The 24,722-nt window shown below is 42.0% G+C and overlaps 1 protein-coding gene across 1 annotated transcript in view; it reads right to left on the bottom strand.

The window, feature by feature from the left end:
- The window catches only part of LOC116312141 (dolichyl-diphosphooligosaccharide--protein glycosyltransferase subunit STT3B-like), a 76,824-nt gene that overhangs the window by 13,948 nt on the left and 38,154 nt on the right, over positions 1-24,722 (bottom strand). Inside the window, exons 2-9 of the mRNA XM_031729500.2 lie at positions 20,379-20,487; positions 19,163-19,450; positions 16,438-16,503; positions 14,342-14,441; positions 8,650-8,748; positions 8,085-8,231; positions 4,982-5,030; positions 4,035-4,189 (exon numbers count right to left, since the gene is read on the bottom strand). Coding sequence (XP_031585360.1) covers positions 4,035-4,189; positions 4,982-5,030; positions 8,085-8,231; positions 8,650-8,748; positions 14,342-14,441; positions 16,438-16,503; positions 19,163-19,450; positions 20,379-20,487 — 1,013 coding nt within the window. The remainder of the gene's footprint in view (positions 1-4,034; positions 4,190-4,981; positions 5,031-8,084; positions 8,232-8,649; positions 8,749-14,341; positions 14,442-16,437; positions 16,504-19,162; positions 19,451-20,378; positions 20,488-24,722) is intronic.

Here is a 24,722-nt window from a genome sequence, read left to right as displayed (position 1 = left end):
TGTTGCAGTAACTGCATAGTGATTTTTTTTTCTCTCCAATGTTTGAGTAAATCCAAAAACAGTTTACAATCCAATCAATCTCACCTCAAGGTCTGCTTACTCAAAGCCCAGCTCTGAGCAAAGGCTGGCACGAAAAGCACTTTTCTAGTCTTAGGGCCTACTCAAAGCGCCACTACAAGCTATATTCACCCTTTAACCCATATTCATACAACCCATTATTTTGCGCCCTTAGGCACTTCATCCATGTTGCATCCACACCTGGACAGTGGGAGAAAGACTGAGTTCTTGGAGAAAATGTAGACATGCACAAGAAGACCCTGCAAATTAAGACTTGGAACAACATGAGAGCAAATACAAGGCTCTGTGCCAGAATTGTGGTAGAATTAGATTTGATAATAGATTATGTCTTACTGATGTTTTGTACTATACAACTGCACATGTGCAGACAGAGACCAGAGACTTCATTTACATTCTAGCTTAGCAACATGGCACAAAAAGAAGCTTTGCAGCAAAGTTTTTTATTTATTTACTTATTGTTTGCGTCAGGCTTTTATACCCTGGCTCTCTGGAATGGGTCAATATATGAGCTACAGCAGTCATCATTCTGGTTTGTTACGACTCAAAAAGCTCTGACTGATCCATCAGGTGCCATCCAACTTGGGAACAAAGCAGACGTCTCCCATCCCCTCCACAGTGAGGCAGGCTGATAACCGAAGGGTCACAAAACTAAGTAAGTTGTGAGCTAGTACCACTGAAAGAATAAGATGTATAAGAAGACAGAATGTGCATTTTTATAGATGCAGCAGGGATCTGCATAATAAATGATTTAATTAACATAATACCTGAACATGGTAGTGCCTTTCTTTCCAATAACAAAGACATTTCATTATAAACTGATGAGGAACAACATACAAAATGCAGAATGCAGAAACACTGGGGGAAGAATGATCTCAACTCCAGCTGACAGCAGAGGATGTGACTGAAAGCTCCATCAAGCCCAGTGCAGTTTAATCTGTGCTTTTATTGCTCAACTAGTAGCTTGATGCTCACCAGTGTAATGCACTCTATATTACCAAAGTGAGAGTTCCTGCATCAGAGTGATGGGTTTTATTGAGCTTTTAATGGTAAAATAACAATGAGTAATCCTGGGACTGTCAGATTGGGGTGATATTCATTTATCCAGAGCCCAAATTCCACCTGAGTGACAGTTACATGAAAGCCTGAGTGCAACGCTGAAAGCTTTCTTCTTTGTCAACAACATCTCAGTAAGGGGCACTCTAGCATTTGACTGGATCTCAACGGAGGTGGTAAGTAATGAAGTAAAAAGACTTCATGACTGTACTTAAGTACATTTTTCAGGTATCTGTACTTTACGTTAGTACTTAATTTTCTATTTACTTTCTACTCCTTACATTTTCTGTGTGCTGCTAGCTAAAGTTCCAGCTGCTGTATTTCACAGCACAGCTAACTTCACTCAGAGATGGAGAAAGATAAAACAGACAGGACAGGAGAGGAAGAAGAGAGCTTAGATTTAAAGGCAGACTAACTGTGTTATTTAATAGTTGCATAACAATCCTCTGCAGGTTAGTGCAGGATAACCAGGTTAGTTTGCGGTACTGATGGATTTAAAATAAAGAACAGTGTGTGGCTGGTGCACAGTGACTGTGGTTTATGGTCAGAGTTGGGTTACATTAAGTGTAGCAGAGATTCATATGGATTTTTAGTTGATGATGCTTAGATGAATTCACTGAATTCCACCTTTATACCATCTAGAAAACAGAGCATAAACGGCGTACTGTCAGTGTAGAGCAGGGGTAGGCAACTCTAGGACTTAGGTGCCGGTGTCCTGCAGGTTTTAGATGTGTCCTTGATCCAACACAAAGAGCATGTGTAGATATGTAGAGGATGGACTTCAGCCAGGACAACTCATGAAACATCTGCTGACATCTGGTTGAATTGTGTACATCCACAAAGAGCAGCAGGTCAGCTGATCACAGCCTGTACACTAAGAAAATCTACTGAAGCTCTCAATAGAAATTATTGTGAGTGTAATTCTCTTCCCCACACTGAGCCATTACAACTGATTTTAGGGTTCCACACCTGCTGAATCCACTTTAACGCCTGACTGTACTCAAGTTCCTGTTTAGAGGCCTGTACTTTTTTACTTTTACTTGAGTAAAAAAAGTTGAATAAGTACTTCAACTTTTACTGGAGTATTTTTTAACAGTAGTATTTGTACTTTTATTCAAGTACAGAATGTCTGCACTTTTGCCAGCTCTGGATCTCAGTGTGTGAAGACTAAAGAACAGTGTTTGCTCCTCAGTGAGAACTTTGCTACTGAAGCCACAGAAGTAAAAAACACATTCACTGGACTTTGTGAGCCTGCAGATATCGACTCAATAAATAGCAGAAGGCAAACTGTGGTGCACTCTGAGGTCAGGATTATTGTGCAACTGTCTTGTTAGGGTGAGCACTCATCCTCAAGTCAAAAGACAGCTCCTATTTAAAGGTGATGGACACTAAATGAGCCTATTAAAAAGGGACAATGTTTACTTGAGCTACATAAATGATATTAATATATTAAGTACTTTGTCATGAGTCATCTTCTCTAAATGACTTTGATGAAATGCCTCCACATTTGAAATACTTAAATCAGCCTTGTTAAGAGTTGCATCACTCTGCTAGCGTTTATTTGTCAGATTACCATTTCTTATTGTTTGCAGTGTCAGAAAAACTCAAAGAGAAACAGACTAAAAAGCTTCCAGAAGGGATTTGATGGTTATTTTACCAACCAGCCATCAAAACTCATCTGTTACAGCACTACACACATCGATGGCTCTCCAGTGCATAATGGAACCTTATTATAGCTATTCTTTATCGCTTTGGCACAGTCCTTGTAATGTTTCTGAAGTTCATCTTCAACAAAACGGCTCGCGCATGAAGACAAAATTAGAGATAATCTGAAAAAAGATGGAACTCGCCTCAAACTTTTTATTTATGCTTAATGTGCAAAGTGTGTGTGTGCTGATGAAAGAATGTGTCTCTGAGGATAACTGACTGCTGTTCTGCACACTAAATCACAATCACAGGCGTTTACATTCTCTGTAGAGTAAAAGGGGCATTTACCTTTACGTGTATTGTGAGGGGAAAATATTCTTCCTCCAGTGGTCACACAACACTCTAAACAGCAGATACAGTAACCGGAAAGTGAACGTATACACAGCACTGCGCAAATTCTGTAGCTCAACACCATCAAAAACCCATGTGCATCAGTGTGCAACAGTACATCACCGTAAGACAACAGAGCTTAGAGGACATCCCGTAGCTCCCTTTGCAGCTTACAGGTCATGCTTTTAGTCAGTTTACCAGGGAACACCGAGCACATCCACCTTCTGTATACTCCCACACTCTGCTGTCTTCTTCCTGCACCTCTCCGCGTATTCTTACTCCCTATCCTTTTAACAATCCTAACAATAACTTGATAACTGCACAGCTTACAATTACACAGCTGGTGGCCAGGCTAGCTAGCTAGGTAGCGTGCCAATATGTTAACAGCTGGGAGGAGCTCTGAACAGACTCAAGAACAGTAAAGATGGACAGAGGATGAAAAATAAAGAGCAGAGATCCACCAATAATTTTGCTTCTTTTCTGGTTGCTGCTTCAATGCTGGACTTTTACACCAGCTCAGACAGCTCCTACCCTCACCATTACCAGGTGAGATAAAGATTAGCTGTTACTCAGGGCTAACAGGTGGTTTTAGCATCAACACAATCACCTGTGCCAGCAAGTTTGCAAGAATAAGTGAAAAAGGAGTCTATTTTAAGTGCTTCTGTGGAAAGATTAATGCTAATGAGCCATATGTCTCCTTTAAAAGTGGCAACAAAAATAGAAGATCGACTTCAAATAATTTACACTGTATAATCCTGACAGAAGACAGAGTCATTTTAAACCAACACACAAAAGCATTTCACTAAGAACGAGCCATGACGAGTGCTCCACGTTTTAGGGAAGAAAAATATTTATTCTGTTCTTACCAAAGACACGTTCATCGTTGATGTTCTTTATGCAGAACCAGAGGCCTGCTGGGAAGGTGCAGACGAGGATGTGAAGATCAAAGAAGAAGGACACCCAGGTGGTGGGCTGGTGCTCTGATACCGAAGCAATGATTGGAATGTGGATCTTAGCATAGCTGTGAAGAGCGCAGGAAATAAAGCAGTTAATAAAAGGAAGTGAAAAAAAAAAAAGGGGTCTCTATAAACTCTGTATGAACTGGTGTCAGTCAGAAAAGTTAACATCCATCCGACTCATTCTAAAATAAAGTGACTGTGTTGATGGTGAACATGTGAGAGCTCATGCAGACAACAGAGAATCAGGTTTGGCTGATGTCAGTTATCTTGGGTCCGAGCGTGACCCAATTAGTTTTACTGCACTGCAGCAGAAAACGAAAAAGATTACTGAAGCATGTACATACACACGCACACACACACCCATGTGCACATTCACTCAGTGAGAGTTTTGCAGTTTACAGCTGATGCTGCAGTCTGGCAGTTCTCTGTAAGCCCAGATCTGGGAGCAGAGAAGGGGAGCATTATCTGGTTGGGATTTTATGATGGGGCAGGGTGACATGCTGACTTGATTAGCCAATGGCAAAAAAAAAAAAAAAAAAATCTGGGAGCTAGAATGAGCGGGGAAGGCAAGGCTACAGCATTTGCTATGCTGTAATGCATTTAATTTGGCTTAAAGGTGAGTATGCTACTTGAAAAATGCAGTGATTTCTACAACTGAGTGACAACTTTTGTCTCTCTGCATGAGAGAGGAAAAAAAACAGAACAAAAACACACATGCTGTGAGATGGAGCAAAGCTGAATAAATGAGATTTTCATGGTAAATCAGAGTGGAATAAATCTGCTGTGAAACTGACTGACTGTACCTGCATCCCCAGCATGAGTAACTGTGCTACTGCAGAGTTTTGGTGACTTACCCGGTATCCCAGAGGGAGTAGAAACGCCCACTCCATGGAGCAATGTAACCTGAGAAAGAAACACACAACATCCACATGAACTTAGGCACAATATACTCACAAGTGCAACAAAACAAACAGGCCAGCATCCACAAACGGCTGTGGACAGTCAGTGATCTGCGTATTCTGTCACACACCGGTGGAACAATTAATTAGTCCGCTACGCTCCTCCTGCATGTATCGATCATGAAATTACTCTCTGATGTGGGCGGTGCGATGATAAATGAGAGCACGGAAACTAATCACCGCTGTTAGAGAGCCAGCAGGTGGTCCTTTTCTATGCAGATAATAGATGGGTGCTGCTGTTGTCTTACTGATTCCAATCAGAGAGCGCTATTGCTTTACACGAAGCATCTCAATGACCTTAGATGAGGGCTGTAATTACCTGGCCTGCACTCAGTATCCAAAGAAGACCTAATGGCACTAAGGGTTCAGGTGATTTCGGGTACAAAGTAATAAAGCACATTCATCAAAGACTCTATTAAAGTAGACTTGCATAATTTACAGGTCAAATCAATCCTTATGTAGTCTACATTTATCCCATTTTTTTTAAAACCCTGGCTTCTGATTGGCTGTCCTTTGCAAGAAGAAGGTTTGAACAGCAAGTTGGTGGGTCTCTGCACGTCCATCAAACTTACAGTATGTGTAACATAATAGGACGTGCGTAAGCCCACTATAAAGAAGCTGCACAGTGTCTTTGATTACATAAGACCCCTGAATAAATAAATATAATGTATGATTACATTATTAATTATATTTCTGTGACATTTTAATAAGGAAAGCTGCTGTTCCTTTATTTACATACATGGGGGTCACCACAGAGGGCAGCTCCGCATGTTTGATTTGACAGATTTTTAAACCAGATGCCGCTCCTGAAACTTTCACTTGTTAGGTGAACATCTTTTTAATATTTCATGTAAGGATCCTACGATCTTTTCTGGGATCATAATTCATGCAGAGGTAAAGCGTCATCTGTTTTCTTACAAAAGTTCTGACTTTTTTGTTAAGCAGACAAACATGATGCTGGCTTTGGCAGATGTTACATTTGAAGAACATGTATTTGTCTTGTTTAGGCTCACGAAAGATTTACTGTACTGTATCTGTACCGTTCAAACTCTAAGGTTAAAGTCCTTTGGAGAACTGAGGCATATATTTAAATTTTCTTTTTAAAAAAAATGATCTACACAGATGTTCACTCAATAGACGGATAGAGAAATAACATCCAAAGTTTATAAAGCTAAATGTGTGGAACTAAGATTTGGAAAACGACATCTCTGCAGAGGATTGGAAACCATCTGATGTGGTGAAGCCATGGGAAGCAGCTAAAAGTACCTTCAGGGGAACTGCATGAAGGCAAGTCAATCACACTACAATGCAGTTTTTGGTCCATTACATCTTTCTTAGTGAATCTGAATACATCCTAGCGGTCCCCCTTTCAACGAGGTTACAATGCTCTGAGAGGACTGTTAGACGTACTGATTTCAACTGTGTGATCATTTGAGGTTGTTTTTAATGGTTCTTCTGAACTGACAAGCGTTCCAACTTTTTTGTCCATCCCATTCACACCAACTGAGATCCATGAAGTAAGAGAGCCACTTCCCCATGTAATGCCATGCGCTTCAACAGCACTCTGCGGCACCAAGGAGCGTGACAGCCTAATGATATAGTGAGAGATTTCTTAGCCCTGATGTGTCAGAACAGAGTGATTTAGAAAAGCTCACCTGTGCAGCGCAGTGCATTTCAGCTGAATGACCTGCCTATTCACTTTCATTCCAGTGCTGATTACAGTTCATCCGTAGAAAGCAGAACTATTATCTCTGACAGAGTAAAGGCTCCATCATGACAATTGCCATCACAATCACGTTTGCTCAGTCGTTCTTGTGTCGTTCCTCTCACAGCATCATTTTTTCCTAATAGCGATGGACTGTGTAATAGGACATTACTTCCTTATACCGCTCACGAAAAATCTCAGACTAACGCTGACGCACCATGCAGTTCTGACTTATCATTACCCTTTGGAGATATGTTAAATGCTGCACACACATGGAATTGAGTGACTAGCCAACTCAAGAATAGCTTCTGTCAAGTCTTAATAACCATGTCTCGCCATGAAAACGGAAAAATTATGTAATTATAGGATCACTTGCGTAAAAATCCACCCCTGTGTATACAGTCACATGCAGTCATAAGGAATCCACAACAAGACTGTATGGGAAAATGTGCCAAAGACTGCAGCTGTATGACACATTCTGCCCCTACTCCCAGCACAAACTGAAAAATGTTGTGAAACTGCACTGCATATAAGCATGAGCTAGGGAAAAGCTAGTTAAATCACTTTTGAGCAAAAACCCCAAAGCTTTAAGAGAATTTTACACTGAGGAGTCTCTACATCCAGTTTGTGCCCCAGTGCCCACTGAGACCACTGTCACAGCTCTCTCCAGGCAAAGAGCAAGACTCTGAACATCCAAGTAAAAACCTGCAAGTGCAACACCAAAAAGAACCAGAAGATTTGGAAATAAAGTGAAACTATTAGTGTTTTGATACTTTACTAAGCAGAAGCCAAATATTGTGCAGATTTTCCCAGATTTTTTGCTCTCTGCCTGATCATTTACACAGGAACGTGTATATCCTGACAGCAGAAGGTCCATGTTCACAGTCTGCACTGACACCTGTGAGGATCAACGGTTGAATGGACAATCAGGAATGGGGACTGTGTGGATTGAGACTGTTGTAAAAGTGAACAAGTGTCATTACAGTGGATAGGGCTCTGCCTTCAGACACACACGGTGTGTTGGTGCAACTTCCATGATCAGTGACACCAGGGGACTGTCTTCCCATAGGAAGATACAGTATTTAGAGAACCAGGGGCATCAATGTTATGAAATCTTTCTGGAGTGACTGCATATCCAAATTGTTAACATAACATAGGATGTTCTCAGCACTAAAAAAAACCTAGTCAGACTCAACTTTACTGTATGTCATTTCTCTGCTTCTCTCAACATTTTTATCCATCTTTACTGCACACTGTCAAATAAAACAACCAGCCTTCTAATAGATAACCAACCTGTGTATGTCAGATAGATGACAGAGAGAAAAACAACTCCAGCAGCCAGAGAGACTCCCAAGAAGAAGAGAGTCTGGAACTCCTGCCTGGTCAGTCTGTCCTTTAAGTACTGCAGGAAGGCGTAGACCTGTAGCAGCACAAACACACCTGCAGAGAGACAGTGCAAACAAGAAATAAACACAACCAGAAAATATATGCAGAACTTTGTTTAAAGTCACCAGAAGAGAGGCAAACTGAGCAGTTGCATCTGACAAAGTAAAAATAAAGCTGCAGATAATTACATCTTTATTTAGAGCACGCAAAGCAAATGCTTCCATGGAAATGAGCAAACATCGTAGGCAAGACATGCACTCAATCTACACTTCAGCCTTCACAGTAGAAATCTAGCTTTTAGCATAATGTGCAGTGTTTGACGAAGTGTGAGAGTAGTGCAGATTTTTTTGCAAGTATAAAAAGGATTCTGTTGAATGTTAGAAAACCTGACTTGCTCCATAGCTTTGCAGTAAACATATTCCAGGCTTCCAACAATACTCTCCATCCTTACCCCAGGTGACTGGTTACTGACCTGCTGCGGCCATGTGTTCACTGGTCCTGATTGGCTGAAAGCCCACAAATGGGATCTGCATGGACAGGATGAGGCCGATGATGTAGAAAGTGCTGTAGGCTGCAGGGAGAAAACAACCAGTTAAGACCAGATGAGCACAGTCAACTGTGTTACATGTGTTTACTTTCACTCACATCAGTCTGAATCTAATCCAGTCAGCGCACTGGCCAACTGATGAATAGATTCTACTAACAAGTGCAGCGTGTACATGCAAAGTCTATCCGGTTCCTCTGAGCCCCACATTTACTGACAGAATCCTTCACTGTACTGATCATATAATCATTGTAGTTTATTTTAATTCAGTCCCACAAATTCCATGCAGCTGCACAAAATACTCATTACAGGACTGCAAACCACCACAGCTGAAAACAAACCACTATTAATCAAACCACATCCTCTGATTTCCCCTTTTTTTATTTTTCCTCTGAAACTAAACTTTGTATTTGCGACGTATTTTTATGTGTCATTAAGAATCAGTGCGCTCTGGGCAACTTCCAGTATAAGAAGTGGGTAAGCAGAGGCTTTCATTTGAGCCGTTCACAATGACAGAATGACCTTTCACTGCAGAAACAACACTGTACAGATCTCACAGATGTAAGTAATTCATCACATAAGATAACACACCATTTACATCATACAGAAAACCTGAACTGGACAGAAGGACCTAAATTTGGCACATTAATCTTAATAAAAAACTTGTTCCTGTTTAACATGTACGAATGCATCTGTCGCAGCAACTGTGTTTCTAATTACCAGAGACTTGGGGAGTGTGTTGGTAATTTTACAATGTGAATAAATGAAACAGAATGGCTGCGATTCGACGAAAGATTTAATTAGAATGAGAAAGATGGAGCCTGAGAAGAAATGGTGTTTGTGATTTTAGGAGAGCTGCAAACAAACCCAGAAAAGTCCTTGACGCTGAACACAAGAAAAAGAAAGAAAAAAGGCCTTTAGAGCCTAAATTATGACTGACAGTGTAAGAGCGACTAAGCTTGAGAGTTCAAACGAGTTACACACTTAGGAGTCAGCGGCATAACCAGACAACAGGCTGTAAAACCATTTCAAATAAGCGCTCAGGGGTCAGACACACTGAAACAGAGCTTCAGTAATAAAAGCCTCCAAACAAGTCCTGCTAGTTAATAAAAAGAAACTTCCACTACACAACCAATTAAACAACAGGCTAACACGCAAGCTGAGAATGTGCACTTAGCTAGATCCATCTGACTACATGTTTCTATACACTGAACATTTATTTGAAGGTGCTAAATATTTGTAAGGGAGGGGTGTCCAACATAAGGCCCATGGGCCAGAATCGACTGGCCAAATACTGGCCACCGAACAGCTTTGGAAAATGTGTAGTAGGACCAATTTTAGATTTAACTGCCCTCCCCCATGGCCATCCACACCATCTTATATTAAGATATCTCAGGAAATAAATGTGCAGTTGGACTTCTTTATACTGGCAGAAAGGAGAGTTTCCCTGGTCAGGCCCATTTAAGATCAAAGTGTGCCCACAATGTAAAAAGCTCACTAACACTGGAAAACAACAAGATGTTGGGGGTTTGCCTCATTCTCCTCCGAGCTCGTTTGGTGGCCTGCCATCACCGACTACTGCCTCATGTCATGATACTGTAGGCTCTGCAGCTGCACATAATCACCTACCTACAGCCTACTGTGTGGGTGTGTCTTGCTTTCTCTACTGCACCTTAGGTACACCCCTCGACTGCACTTAATAATTAGGCCAGGGGACACTTGGGGACAGGGACAGGAGAGCTTCAGAATGGCTCTGTGGCTGTTAATCCTGCTCTATGGAGCAAAGCCTTCGTGTTCCTGCTTCAGACACTGTTTGACATTTTTAGAGCCAAATAACCTCAAGTTTGACCTAATCTGCAAAGAGGACTGTAGATCATCCAGGCATTTATATCTTTAAGGCATACATATTTTAATCTATGTTTACCATGGCTACACTTTTTACATTTGCAGTGAATCCATAAAGGAGGTAAGAGTGACATTTCTTGTACCAAACTGACTGAATGGACAGGAAAGAAGAATCAGTGATGTCCTGCACAATGTTACTTGAAGCAGCTGATGTATTTAAATAGAACATTAAGTGAATTGGTGCTCTATGCCAGGAGAAAAATTAATGTGGTTGTCACTCTGTAACAATAGCAAGGATTCCAATTTCCACTCGAGCCTCAAAAAAAAGCACATCCAAGGGAAGGGGGCAGGGGTGTGTAGAGGGGGGTGGTTGGGTTCTACACCAATTTGTGTATGAGAAAGGAATCAAACATCAGCCCCCCACTGCTGTCTTCACAAGCTGGCATGATTATTATTGCTGTTGCACCGAGAGATGTCTCACTCTGAAAGGAAAAGAGACATACACTCAGTTTTCTTTTTAATATTCAAGCTGCCTTGACCCAACTGAAGGGAACAAAGAGGAATAGGAAGTTCAAATGTATCCAATCAGAATCTGTATATTTCCTCTCTTCCTCTGGCAGTCATCTAGAGATCCCCCTCGTGTGGGCCCGCAAAGCAGACTACATATTTCCATGTAAACGCAGCGCAGCTTGTTTGGTCACTGACTCGATCAGTCTCCCTCCGTGACTGTCTTTTGATGACGGTAACATTATCATGGACGAGGAAAATGGAAATAAACACTGCTGATGCTGGCCTGATCTGATTCACCAACTGTTCTGGTAAATTAATGTAAGGAAACACCTTGCTCTAGCCGCGCTGATGCACTGAGCTGAAACATTGATATGCGCGTACAGTCTACTGTGATCAAACAGAATTAGACTTGAAATAAATCCTTTGTAAAAATGATATTGTGACATAAATTAGATTCAACACTATGGTGTGTTTTTCAAAGCTGTAGCTGCTGGGAGTGTATTGCATCACATTGAGAAGGGCTTTTATGATTCTGATGTTGATTAAAAGTGAAGAGATTAAGTTTCGCAGAGACAGACTTGGAGCAGGGCTGCTGAAATCATGTTTGATAAGAGCTGTACCTAATGACCTTATAAGTCACATAAAGTGGGAATACAGAACTACACTAATATGTATATAAAGCACATGCTTTCTGTTCTGATAGCTGTAGTGAAGTGGAGCTACTTTCACTAATGAACTGTTGGGAACCTTACATAAGAAAATATTCAGGTACACATCCGTCTCAAAGACATTATTACACCACTGTGTATTACTGTAGTCTTTCCCTTAAGGTGGCTGTTGTCGTGTTTGATGCAATATAAAGTGTGCTTCCCAGGTATATTAATGGCTGTCACTTTTTATTCTATATTTGCCTGTGCCTGTCTTGACTCCTTTATTAGTGGACTACTAAAAGTGTTATTTTCCTCTTATTTTCAAAATTTAGTGGCTGTGTACCAGCGAGTACCAGCCTTCACATTGCTGTTGTGTCAGTTCTTCATATCATTTACCCAGAAAGTCTGTTGTTTTGAAGTTGGGCAAAACTTTCCATAGCCGGGGGAACTGGGGCTGTGTGATATGATCAAAATCTCATATCCTGATATCAGACATTTCTCATCCCGATAATGATGTATAATCACAAAATGGTGCTTGTTCTGTAAATTCTGTGAATCTCGGGTAACTCGACTTGTGTGAAGTGTTTTCAGCTGGGCGTCGTGTACCTGGAGTCGAGTGTCTTGACCAATGCATGAAACTATACATTTTTAGACATAAGTTGTAACAGCCGCCACTTTCTTTGTGAGTCTTTATTACATGGTGTGTTGCGCCACGTAATAATGTTTGGGTTTAAGGTTTAGTTTGAGCACCTGACGGCTCTTTTTTGCTTCTCATTCCTAAACTCTCTCCATACTCTTTCACCTGTCTCTAGCATAGGTGGTAGAAGAGGTTTGTTGTGTTTGAGTCTGTGGTGGTGGCCAGTTTGCGGCATAATTTGCATAGTACAGTTTTCTGGTCCATGTCAGACTTCTCATAACCAAACCTTGTCCATGCTACAGAGGTAGCCCCTCGTTTAGAAATAAGGTGCTCGATTTGTTTTGACTGGTCCTTGTGTATTTTGCGACACCACGAAACAAACGATAATGTGAAACGACAGATGTTTTAATTTTGTCATCCGATATATTTCGTCATATCGCACAGGTCGAACTGTATTTCTCCAGCTGGAAGGCCACTATAACCAGACCCTGCATCACATGGAGAAGTGGTTTATCCTACCAAGTTCAAGTCCATGCACTCTCTACAGAGGCAGCTGCGTATGGCTCCATTACTTTAGCAAAGTATATACTGTATAATTTAATTATATTTTTGACCTTATGTAAACAGGTTTCTTATTCTTAAAAGTGTATGCCACCACTGTGGCATCTACTTAAATCTCTCTGCATTATTTATCATCAAGCAAAAATAAAGAAATAAAAGATCAATATATGTGATCTACTTCTGACACTTTACCCTACTCTGATAAAGATGCACAGAGGGCCTGCTCTCTAGATGCTGAGCAATATGCCGACTCAAGACGAGTACCGAGTCAAAAGCTGTCTGATAGAGAAAAAGAGGAATCTGAGTGGGTTTCTATTCAGCTACATAGGACACACTGCTCATAATGAAATTTCAGCTGGATTTCATTACGGCTTTTCTGCTTTGGAAGACAGGAAAGATGAAGCGAGCAGGGTTTGGGGTGTGACAGTGGGCCACAGACTGGACTCCAAATCACAGTACAAGGTATGCATCACAGAACACAGTGAGCTATTACAGCTTTGAACTAACTCAGTTACTGTGTTGCTGCAAGCAGAATGTACGGTGCTGGTCTTCAGAGAGAGACAGACGCAGGAGGTGAGGGGAGGAGGATGAAGGAGGTGAGAGACCAAGGGAGGAAGCTCCATGTTAAATTATTCATTCTGCCAATAATCCTATTGGAGGATGCAGAGCCCAACAGTCGCTCTGTCTCATCTCTACTTTCAGCCTTCTTTTTCTATACTTGTCCTGAGTTCAGCCACTAGTCAGTATGACTTCTTTGATTCCACACTTCACAGCTTTCCCACCAAGTTGCCCTCACCAGTTTGTCTGTACATATCCACATGTCATTTCCACACGATCATGAGCTCAGCTACCAGGTTCAATCTGAAACAACGGCACGGTGATGTGGCATCAGAGTAAGGATATGATTTGCGATCAGCGAGGTGAGCTAAGGAGTGCATGACGACGCAAGCTCTTTGAAAGGAAGACCGCTTTAATTTTTCCTTTCCTTGCCTGCATTTCCACTTTCAGTCCCGTACTTTTATCCCAGATACTTTCTGCCCTTCTCTGGGGGATTTGTGTAAACTGAACATCAGTTGCTCATGGATGGTGTTAATTATCAGTAACTGTGTTTATGCAGCGCAGGTATGAAAAAGAAGCACATGCTCTTCTGTGTGGCATCCCCACATGTGCTGGGCCTGAAAGTCTTTTCAAGGAGAGAAAGCAGAGCCTGTGTGTGCATAGCTGCTGAATGCACCCCTACATGTTCTCTTTATTCTGCATAAAGTCAACATCAAATGAGCACAACTGCAAACCTTCAAGTCGTCGCTTCCCACTCTTGAATGAATGTAAAGAAGTTTGTGTGTGTGTGTGTGTGTGTGTGTGTGTGTGTGTGTGTGTGTGTGTGTGTGTGTGTGTGTGTGTTGTTGCTGCATCTCACCTATGTAGACTCTCCGACTGAAGCGCTGCATGACCAGCAGGACGAACACATGAAGAGGAATCAAGTTGATTATGAACACATAACCACCCCAAGCAGAAACCTGTCAAACAACACATTTAATGAGCCCACTTTAATTCAAAGCTTTCATTAATGGAAGGACGGAATCATTTGGATTATGCATGCAGAAAGGCCTGCCTCCACACATACACGGACCGCTACATGGCTAGCTTATCCCTGCTGAATGTGTACAATGCTTTCGACTGTAGCAGATAATCAGTAGAAGTATAACCAGCCCACGAATCCCTAAAGGGTGACTGTGTTTTCGCTCTTATTCACTTCAATAATGAGACGCTTTGCAATAAGGAGGAGGGTGCAAAGCTGCACAGCCCACCTGTGAGCTGTGAAATCATTATGGGCTGCAGCATTACGACTGGCATTTACATTATGCTGCTGGTACAAACCCCTCAGAAGCACAAGCACACAGAAACACATGCACATAAATACACACACACGCTACCCTTTTCAAGCTTTGTTCTATTCGTCTCAAAGTGTCATGTAACTGCCAGGCAGCAAGCGGCTGCCATAGCAGCGGCGTCACAGTTTACGGCACGAGGTGATTCTTCACATTCTGACGTGAATGATGGGCAGGTTAAGGGAACGGTTCCCCCGAGGACATTTTTCATGTCTTTGTCTGATGAAAATGGCTCCCGGTGGTTCAAGTGCAACAAAGTTTGATGGACATCATAACTGCTGCAACAGTTCTGTGAAGGGCACGGCGATCCGCACTGACAGTATTTCAGAGTGACTCTACAATCCACAAGTTGCTCTCCTTTTCAGTTTAAGGTTCAGGGCCCGTCCTTATCAAGTGTCAGAATCACTCTCTCTAAGGAACTGTGCTCAAAGTGAGCATTGGACTACAAATGCTGAAGTTGGGCTAGAGGCCATTTGCTGAACCCCTTCCAATTATTTTCAGCCAGGGGCAGAACATAACAATGACACCGCTAACTAAAAAAAGATACTTTTTATGCGTGTGTGTATTAATAACTATTGTAGGTTACCGTTAAAATTAATAAGCAGCTTAAATCAACTACAAACCAACCATATAACAAACTCTAATACTGTGGAAGACTTCTGGAGAAATTCAGGGTGTGCTAAGGCACCCACTGTCATTTGATGAAACTAGCTAACCAGGTAGGTAACAGGATCCAGTGAAAGCTAAAAGAGTTAACCAGTGGCACCTGCGTTTAACAGAAGTTAAAAGAAGCCATCATAATCTAAGAGTTATCGCCTGCTACCTTTTATAGTCATATTTTAAAGGTGAACCAAAGTGCTTCGCTTAGGGCTGGATCATGTGACCCTGAATCCTCCCTTAGTTAAGCTGCTGAGGGGTTCCCATGATGCACAGCGTTTCTTCTTCACTCTGTGTTTATACACCACTCTGCATTTAATCATTAGTTGTTATTAATCTCTGATTCTCTTCCACAGTGCGTCTTTTGTCCCGTCTCTCTCCCTTCACCCCCAACCGGTCGTGGCAGATGGCTGCCCCTCTTTGAGCCTGGTTCTGCCAGGAGCATCTTCCTGTTAAAGCAGAGTTTTTTCTTCCCACTGTCACCAAGTTCTTGCTCATAAGGCATCTTCTATTGTTGTAGGGTCTTTATCTTATAACATAAAGTGCCTGCTGCTGTTGTGATTTGGTGCTATATAAATACAATTGAATTTGTAATATCCACGATATTTTCTTTTGCACAGTGAGAAGGCTTCAAGACATCCTGTTTATATAAGTCAGAAATGGAAGCACTAAGGCAGCCATGGGACTGGGCCTTTGGTTCAAATTTCCAAACTACTGCACAACAATGAAAAAAAAAAAATATTCCTGATTATGCCAAACATTCTCATAAATCCATACACAAGCACACACACGGAGGTAGGAGGAACGGTAAACAATGACCTTTAACACTTCTGCATTTGCACATTTAGTCCTTACAACATTTATGAATGATTTCCATTATCCTGCCATATTAGAACACAAGTGTTAACAGCAAACTGTCATAATTATAACAAAGGATCTGTGTGTGTTTGTGCGTGTGACTTCTCACCATATAGAAGTAGGAGAGGCAGCATCCGATGGTCCAAAAAACTGATCCAGTCTTCACAGACTTCACCTGCGGTGTACACCAGAGAGCATTAACCCCCCCACACACACACACACACACACAAATGTAAATCAGAGCCTTCCATTAACTAAGCTGCTCTGCTCACTGTTTCTTTCCTCGATGATTTTGCTCTACTGCTGCTTGCCCATGATAGTCTGAATTATTCATCACGTTTGCCTCTTTAATGACCCACACACAAAGCAGACCACCGTGTCCTACACATCTTTACCTTGCCCACAGCAGGACACAACAGCTGCTAACGAGGGCTTAACAAGGCTAACGAGCCCTGACTTAACGAATGCGCAGGTGGGAGCTGCTGCAATTGGCTGCACGGATGATGGAGCCGAACCAATGAGATGTGGTGGATGGAAGAAGAGCAGAGACTGAATGAAAGTTGAGGACAAGTGAACAAGTGGGGAAACAAGATGATGAAGGGGAATGAGAAGCATTCACTGGAGACTATTAGGCTATTCTGTATTTCACTTAGAGCAGATCTACTAAGCCCTCAAAAGCCTGTATGTGTACTTAAGTAAGTGTGTGATTTATTCATGGTGCAATTATTTCGGACTTGCCTGAATCCAGGAAATAGAAATCAGGTCTTGTTCTAGTATTCCCGTCTTTCTATTCCACCACTTAACAGTGACTTCAGGGCTTTTTAACAGGGATAAAGGAGTCCTCTGAATCTCAATGGTATGCTTGAAATGTCATGGTGATGGTCTTTAGTAAGAATAACATTAGCCCATATGCCCATGTGGACAAATCGCTGAGGACCAGTGTGAGGAATAATCTGTAGAACCAGTGAGATGCTTAAGCCCTTCTCATCGTGGGACAGATAACACTGCTGGCTTCATCAGTCGGATAAAGTGATGGCATTGTCACCCACACACGAGTCACATGTCGGTGCCTCAGGGCTTCATTCGGACATTTCTGCAACATTCAACCACAGTTCTAATGCACTGAATGCGGTTAGTTTTCTCTTAACTCACACATTTAATTCTTAAATAGCGACCCTGAGTGACAGCTCCCCTGTCTGAAGTCAACACACTGTTATTGGCAATTTAACAATTCCACCAGTCACTGTGGATGAATCCTGCTGCTGCATCACACTGCGGGGATTTAATAACCTTTAAGTAGCTTGCACCTGCCTCTGCCAATAAATGGCTTTTATTGACCAACATTGGTGGTGAAAAGCTGAAAAATGTGACGCTCAGACTTTGTCCTGTTTAACATGTCTGTTTTTCCATGACGGAGCAGCTTTGAGGCTTCCTCTTACTTGGCGTGAGATAAAATCCTGGCAGTGTGAGACTGAAAACCACCATCTCAGGCCAAAATGTTAACACTTGGCAAGCTCCTTTGCTTTTTTCCTTTTGTCATTGTTATTTAAGGCTTTCTCCAAAACAATCGTGTCTTTCAGTGAGCTGAGTGAGTCGCAGAGCCCCAAGAGAGACGCCCAGGCTTATCTTGCATGCATTTTCAGACTTGTGAGTTCTGAAAGTGATACAAAGTCCATCACAAAGGAAGTGTTGCCACTTGGCTGCCATTGAGATGTTTGAGCAACTATTAAAGTCTAAATGCATGGGCATTGTCACTGAGAAATAAAAACAATATATACAGAGTCCCCAGTGGAACATTAAAAAAATGCCCCAAATTAAGGTTTAAAAATATTTTCTTCTACCACACATGCACAGTTTCAAAGTATTACCCCTTCATTTTCAGATAAATCCATAGCGGCTAAAGAGGTGGAAAGTCTCCACCTAAAGAAAAGCACTTGTTCTATCAATGAGTGAAGGACCTTCAGTGTAAAAGTACACTGGAACCTGTCCATTAAAAGGGAAACAAGCTAAAAGCACATGACTTCTGGACGTTACCTGGGTGACTGTGTTTGCAGTCTGTTAACCTAGATCCACACCAAGCAGACACAGGGCAGCGTTTTTGTGCACCAAATGTTCCCTTGTGTTCACCAGCTAGTTGTTTGTTGGTATAAGACAGTTAGCATTAGGTTTATCAGAGCTTTATGAAGTGAAAGGTGAAAGAGGAAAGACTAGTCTTAACTATATCTGTACTCTCAGGCTAAATGACCCTGCTGGGCCTCTGAATCTCTGTGTCACCTCTCATCCTTACTGTTCCAGCCCATCAAGAGGTGCTCCGCACTTGGAAAAACCATGCCATTCACAGCTGTTGTTGGGAGGGCAAAAAAAATGAGGCTTATGATGTTCTTGCGCACATGCCAGAGAAAATATGGTGAACACAGTAACCAGTGTGAATGAGATGAGTGCAGTTACAACATAGAAATGGTTGTCACTCAGCCAGCAGCAATAACAGCTCGAAAACTGGCGCATTTCTTAGTCACCTGCTCCTAGCAACCAGTAGCAACCAACGGATCAGATTTATCACAGGGCAAATACAACCCCTACTATGGCATGTTTTAATGAGGCATGAATAAAATGGACTTCAATCAGATCATGAGGCTAGGTCAGTCCTGAGCTGGCTGTTAATTAGTAATCTGGGCAGCAGTACCTCACGTCTTTTGGTTCACTGTTAATGTAAGAATAGTGATTAATGCAGCTTTAAATAAAAGACGTGAGTTGTGCTTCAAAGCCTCACACTCTAATTATTCCCTGTATGAGTGATAAGACTATGGCAAGGCTGAAGGAGTATTCAGGCATACCCAGAGGTAGTAGGTGAACTGCAGGGCGAAGATGGCGATCCCTTCATTGTCAAAGGATCCAGCCACGGAGCGGGAGATGTAGCCAGGAACGATGGCAATGAAGCAGGCTGCCAGCAGTCCTGCCCCCTGGTTCCACAGCTCCCTCGTGAGCAGAAAGGTGGAGATGGAGGTCAGGCCGCTGAACACCGGGGCCAGGAACACGCAGACGTCCCGTATGTGGACAGTGATATGCAGCAGGTTGAGCACATAATGGATCAGGCCTGCTGTGACCATGAGGCCTGGGTACACCTAGAAGGAGGAGGGTTGAAATTTATTCAGAATATCATAAATCTTTATTTCCAATTCACTCAATGTGTTAAAGCCTTATTTAAAAAAAAACAGCAATATTTATTAAATAATTCATTTAAGCAACCTGGGTGTGCACATAACTCCTCCTAGGTCATACAGTGTATAGATTTCATTAATTAATGGGTGCACTGGAACCCTCCGCCTCCCACTCTCGCCCAGCTGTGATTGTATCGCTTTCTAAAGATCTCACAAGGGAACGACTGCCCAGCCCTAACGCAGTGTTTCTACAGACTGCACACACACACAACACTATAATTGTATAGCTTCAGTAGAACATTTTCTCTTCCCAGTGTCACATTATGCAAAAACACATTCAAGCTGTTGTTTTCTCTGATAATGTGAACCCACTAAAGTGCACTCTGGGGAACAGATTAGCCCATAACCCATACAGAGGGATCACACGTAAGTTATAAATATAGAGAAGAGGAGGAGTCAGGCACTCAGAGATGAGTTGTAATGTAATGACGTGTTAAAAGTGACTCCAGCCAGTCTGTCCTTTAGCAGTTATGAAGACAGATCCACTCTGTGTGTCGTACAAGCTCTTACCTCGCTGCTTCCCCTCGGAGCCGTTTAGCCATCCAGCCATGCTTTAGTTTGTTTGTGTGTGTGTGTGTGTGTGTGTGTGTGTGTGTGTGTGTGTGTGTGTGTGTGTGTGTGTGTGTGTGTGTGTATAAAAGAGTGTGTAGTTTAAAGTGAGCCGATGATGGAAAATTCATCATGATAAGGTGACTCTTGAGAAATAAGGACAAAGAAAGAGGTGCAGTACAGGCAGAAAGTGCACACAATGCCTCATAACCCTGAGTCAGGCATCTCTGACTCGCACCACACATACAAACACACACATGCACAGAAGACACAAAATACTTACCGTGCCCCCAACTATCCTACCCAGAGGATACCAGGCTCTTTCATCAAACCAGTTGAGGAACTCATAGAAGCCATTTGTGGTGAGGTGGTGAGTCGACCTGTAGTTGAACCTGAAACAATCAACCAGAGACAGAGACAGGACAGTTAGACACCGTCCAGGACCTATGAGAGACAGTTCAAGATCATGGTCTCCCTGACAACGGGGAGCTTCAGTCATTTAGTCCCCCCACTTGGACTGGGGGGAGTAAATGATTCAATCTACTGACTATCAACTAGCAAGAATAGGAATGAATACAGACAAAACTACGGTGTAAAAATAGAAATGCTGCCAACATGACTTTAATGACATTGTTTCACAAGGAAACTGCTGAGCTTGGAAGAATGATTTTGATAACCTGGACGACTCTCAGTTTCTATCCCTTGCATTTTAAACATAACTACCTCCCACTCACTATCCATGTCATTTTACAATACAAAACACCTCTTCATCTTTGCCAGTTTCTAAACGTTCCTCATTATTCCTGACATGAGGTTCAGTTCCAGTCACGACTAGCAGATCACATAATCATCATTACCTTTGGAGCTCTTTGCAACAACTGAGAAGATAAACAAGCACAGCACGGCTTCCTGTTAGTCTCCTAAATATATAAACCCTCCCCTGCAGGTCCACGTAGCACTCACTGTGGATGACACTTGCCAGGAGTTCAGTTCAGTCACCTCTGGTTTCATATGACTCCCAACCTGCATCGATTGGTTTATTTGTAATGGTGTAAACAAGTAATGGACCACAGCCAAGAGACACCAGTCTAGACATGTATTCAGTACCCACATGTGGACACGTCCAACACCTGTGTTATGTTTTGGGGTTTTCTTCTGGGGCATCTAAAAAGAAATATAGCAATCTATAAATGGGACCTGTGTTTCTGTTTCATCAGGGAGTTAAATGTTTTATGAGCCACTGGCTTTAAGCATTTACACTGTGCATGTCCTCACTGCATCTCTGAAAATATCTTCCATGTTTTTGTAAAGCAAACGGAGACCACAACTTTAACCTCAACATGCTTCCAAACCTTATGTAAGTGAATTAAAAACACATCATTCGCCACAAGGCAGGTCAAGGCTTAAGGTGAGAAGAGGCTTGGAGAGTGGGCGATATTTAATGCACAGAGTGGATTATTTTTTAAATCGACTAAAGTAAAACCTACATTCAAATCAGATGTGATATGAAGTTCCTTAGAGGGCACAACTTAGATGTAGGGTTCAGACTTTTCCTACCATTTCTTACCATTTTAGGTCTGAGAACATCCCGACTTGTTCCTACTGCCTGAAACTTTGCAGTATGCTATAACAGACGCCTATATGTAGGAAAAACTGGCCTTTATTTCAGCATTTAAACAGAGCCGAAACTCAAGAAGTGAAGTCAACAGCTTATTCAGCAATTTTAGCAAAAGTGTGTTGTGTATGCAAAATGCAATGGTCTTTTTCTTCGCCCATGTCCCATCTCTTCATCAACTTTCTTGATATTCAGCTAGGCAGCTTTTGCGCAGTCTTGCTAACAGGCAAAAGATGCTTTTTTTTCATTTCCACAAACACTACAACAGTAGCTGTAGCTCTGTATTCGACCTATTAACAGTTTGTTGCTGAGAAACCATCAGCACAGGACATCATTACATGGAGCTGAGCACTGCATTTTTATCAAAGTCAGGTCAGATACGTGCCTAGTTTTCCTGCAGACTGCCGGGTGCAACTGTATTTGTATCGGCCCCCGATGGTTTGGCTACACCGTTAACACTCCTATGCAAAACCAATTACTGCTAATTGAAAGGGTTGTTGGGGAAACTGGCAGAAACTTGCCTCATCCACACCTTTACATAGTACTATGATCTCAGCTGACACCGTAACAGATGCACAGCTTCACTGCAGTTTTTTTCCCCTCTCCAGTGGCTCCAGTCATGCTCATTTGCTAACATTTTCACTTTTACCTTCTTTTTCTTCCCCAGCCTTCTGCCTGTCTGTTGTTTACAGACACTGAGAGTTTAACAGGAGCAATTCAACTACAGCCCGGTCTATAATTAGATGGTTCAGGTAGACAGAGTGCTGCTATTGTACAAATCCTGCACGTAGCTCTTAGTTTTCAAGCTGAGACTACTCAGCAGTTAGTCTGCTTGTCCCCTGAGCCTCTCCAAAGTATTAGAGTGCTCAATACAAACTGTCCCTCCACGAAAAACGGAACTTGATGGAGGGATTGCAGCATATGGCTTGCTCAGCCCCCTTAGGAGTGAGTTCTAGATTGAGAGTACGTGCGCAGGTTTTTATGCTCACTCTTGGAGGCTGATTGGAGAAAACAAAAAAAGCAATGAGAGAAAATGCGCCTGTACACACAACAGAAGTAATCCATCGTGTGTCTGCTGCCCTGGTTCCTCCCTGGTCTGAGAAAATTCCTCTAACTTTCCTCTTACCATTACAGTCTGGGGAAGCCAGCAGTATCCTAAAGCTTTTCAGACAGCCAGTGGATGGGCTAAACACTCACCTCCCACACTCAACTCTCTGGATGATTGGCTCTCAAAACCATTTCCAACCAGGATGTTAGATGAAGCAGAATTCTGTCTCACCCGTGGGATATGGGCTCATTAAAATACAGAAAAGCTTCTTTTTTTTCCACTCTCCAGAAAAGGCACACTAGCCCTTTCTAAATTCAGTCAAGGACATGAAATTAATTCCAGCTACTGTACCAAACAAAAGCTGGTGAATGAGTACAGTCTTTATTTTTTTTTTTTAATCTTTCTATGCTAAAACTCCAGATTGGTCCCATCCTATTCCAAAGAATACCAGCAACTAAAACTGGTAACTGGTATCACAGACTTGAGAGCTCAACCCAGATAAGAAAATCGGATCCCAGCCACACAGCACTAAATCAGGCAGTTTGGCCTCTTGAACCCCAGAAGTTCACACTAAATGAGTCAACAGGGACTTTTAACGTTCTCTTCTACATGGAAATGAGGGTTTTTTTCTGTATATCAAGGTTTTACATATTCACAGTGTCATTCAGTAAATTAGAGTCTGAGTTGGGGCTTCAATTTCTTGCTCCATGGCACAATCAAGGTTTGCACCTTCAAAACTTAAACACTTCAGGGCTCTAAATTAAAGTAAGCAACCACACCACAGTCTTAAAGGTCAGCCAAGCTGATGGCATTTATGGGAACTAGACAACATTCTCAATTTTGAACAGGAGTGTAAAAATAAAGGGGCGATAGGATGATAGAGTGAGCAGCATAAACTCAGGAGTAATTGACTTGAGTTGCATTACACCGTTTACTCGTTTCCACATATTTCTTCTGTTTACTTTTCTCACCTGAGGTTTTGGGATGTCTGAACAGGCTGATCCTTGCTTAAAACATGCCTCCATTAAATCTATACTTCACAAAGTGAACCACAATACTGCAGATAAAGTCCTACTTATGTCAGGCCCTTCCACATGCCTGGAAGATAAAGTAATAAAGCAAATCTAAGACGTATGACAGCACTATTGGCTGACCGAACTCTGCACATTATTCACTCTTTGCTAATAGCTTTAGGGTAGGGTATACAGAGAATATATTCAGATGCCCATTTGTTCAAATCCACTGAGAAAAACCAATGAGCTGTTTACTTCGCTGTTTTTCCACTTAAATATATTACTCAAGTGGTATATGCATGAGAGATCCAGTACAACATTGAGCCTCAAATCCAGCACTAAGCTTCCATTAGAAGCAGCCTTCTGGGTTAAATACGAACATCTCTTTTCCAGAGTAGAACAAACACTAATCACTCTCAGCCATTCATCATCAGATAATTAAGAGTTGGCTAGAAAAATTATAGTCTGTAAATAATTCAGAGCCAGCAGAAAGCTTTACTGCACTGAGATAAATCTATTTTACCACAGACAACATGTGGTCGCGCTCGGCCCCCGGGGGGCAAAAACTCAAGCAATGAATGAAAAACTATGGTTGGGACAGATTACCATGACAACACCTGTGGCAGCCTGTTGTTGCATGTTTAAAATCATTTATAATGTGATAAAGATCTTTGACTTCAAATAAAAACATCAACATACAAGGTAAACAACCTCAGCACCCTGAAGTGTTCGTGTAGAAACTTCTGCAGGTCATCTGGAAATCGCAGCAAAACACTGTCTGCTTGTAACTTCACAGAAGTACCAAACACATGGTCTGTACATGTATCCATTTATTAGTACAGTGTCTAAGAGTCTCCCATTCAGACATTCTCTTGTCTTTTGTCATTTATAGGGATTCACTGATTGTGAGAGACCTGCCACTCAGTGTTCTGAAACAGTAATACTGGTGGT

This window comes from Oreochromis aureus, linkage group 11, assembly GCF_013358895.1.
Source record: "Oreochromis aureus strain Israel breed Guangdong linkage group 11, ZZ_aureus, whole genome shotgun sequence".
Taxonomy (NCBI): Eukaryota; Metazoa; Chordata; class Actinopteri; order Cichliformes; family Cichlidae; genus Oreochromis; species Oreochromis aureus.
This window is presented reverse-complemented; position numbering and strand designations above follow the sequence as displayed.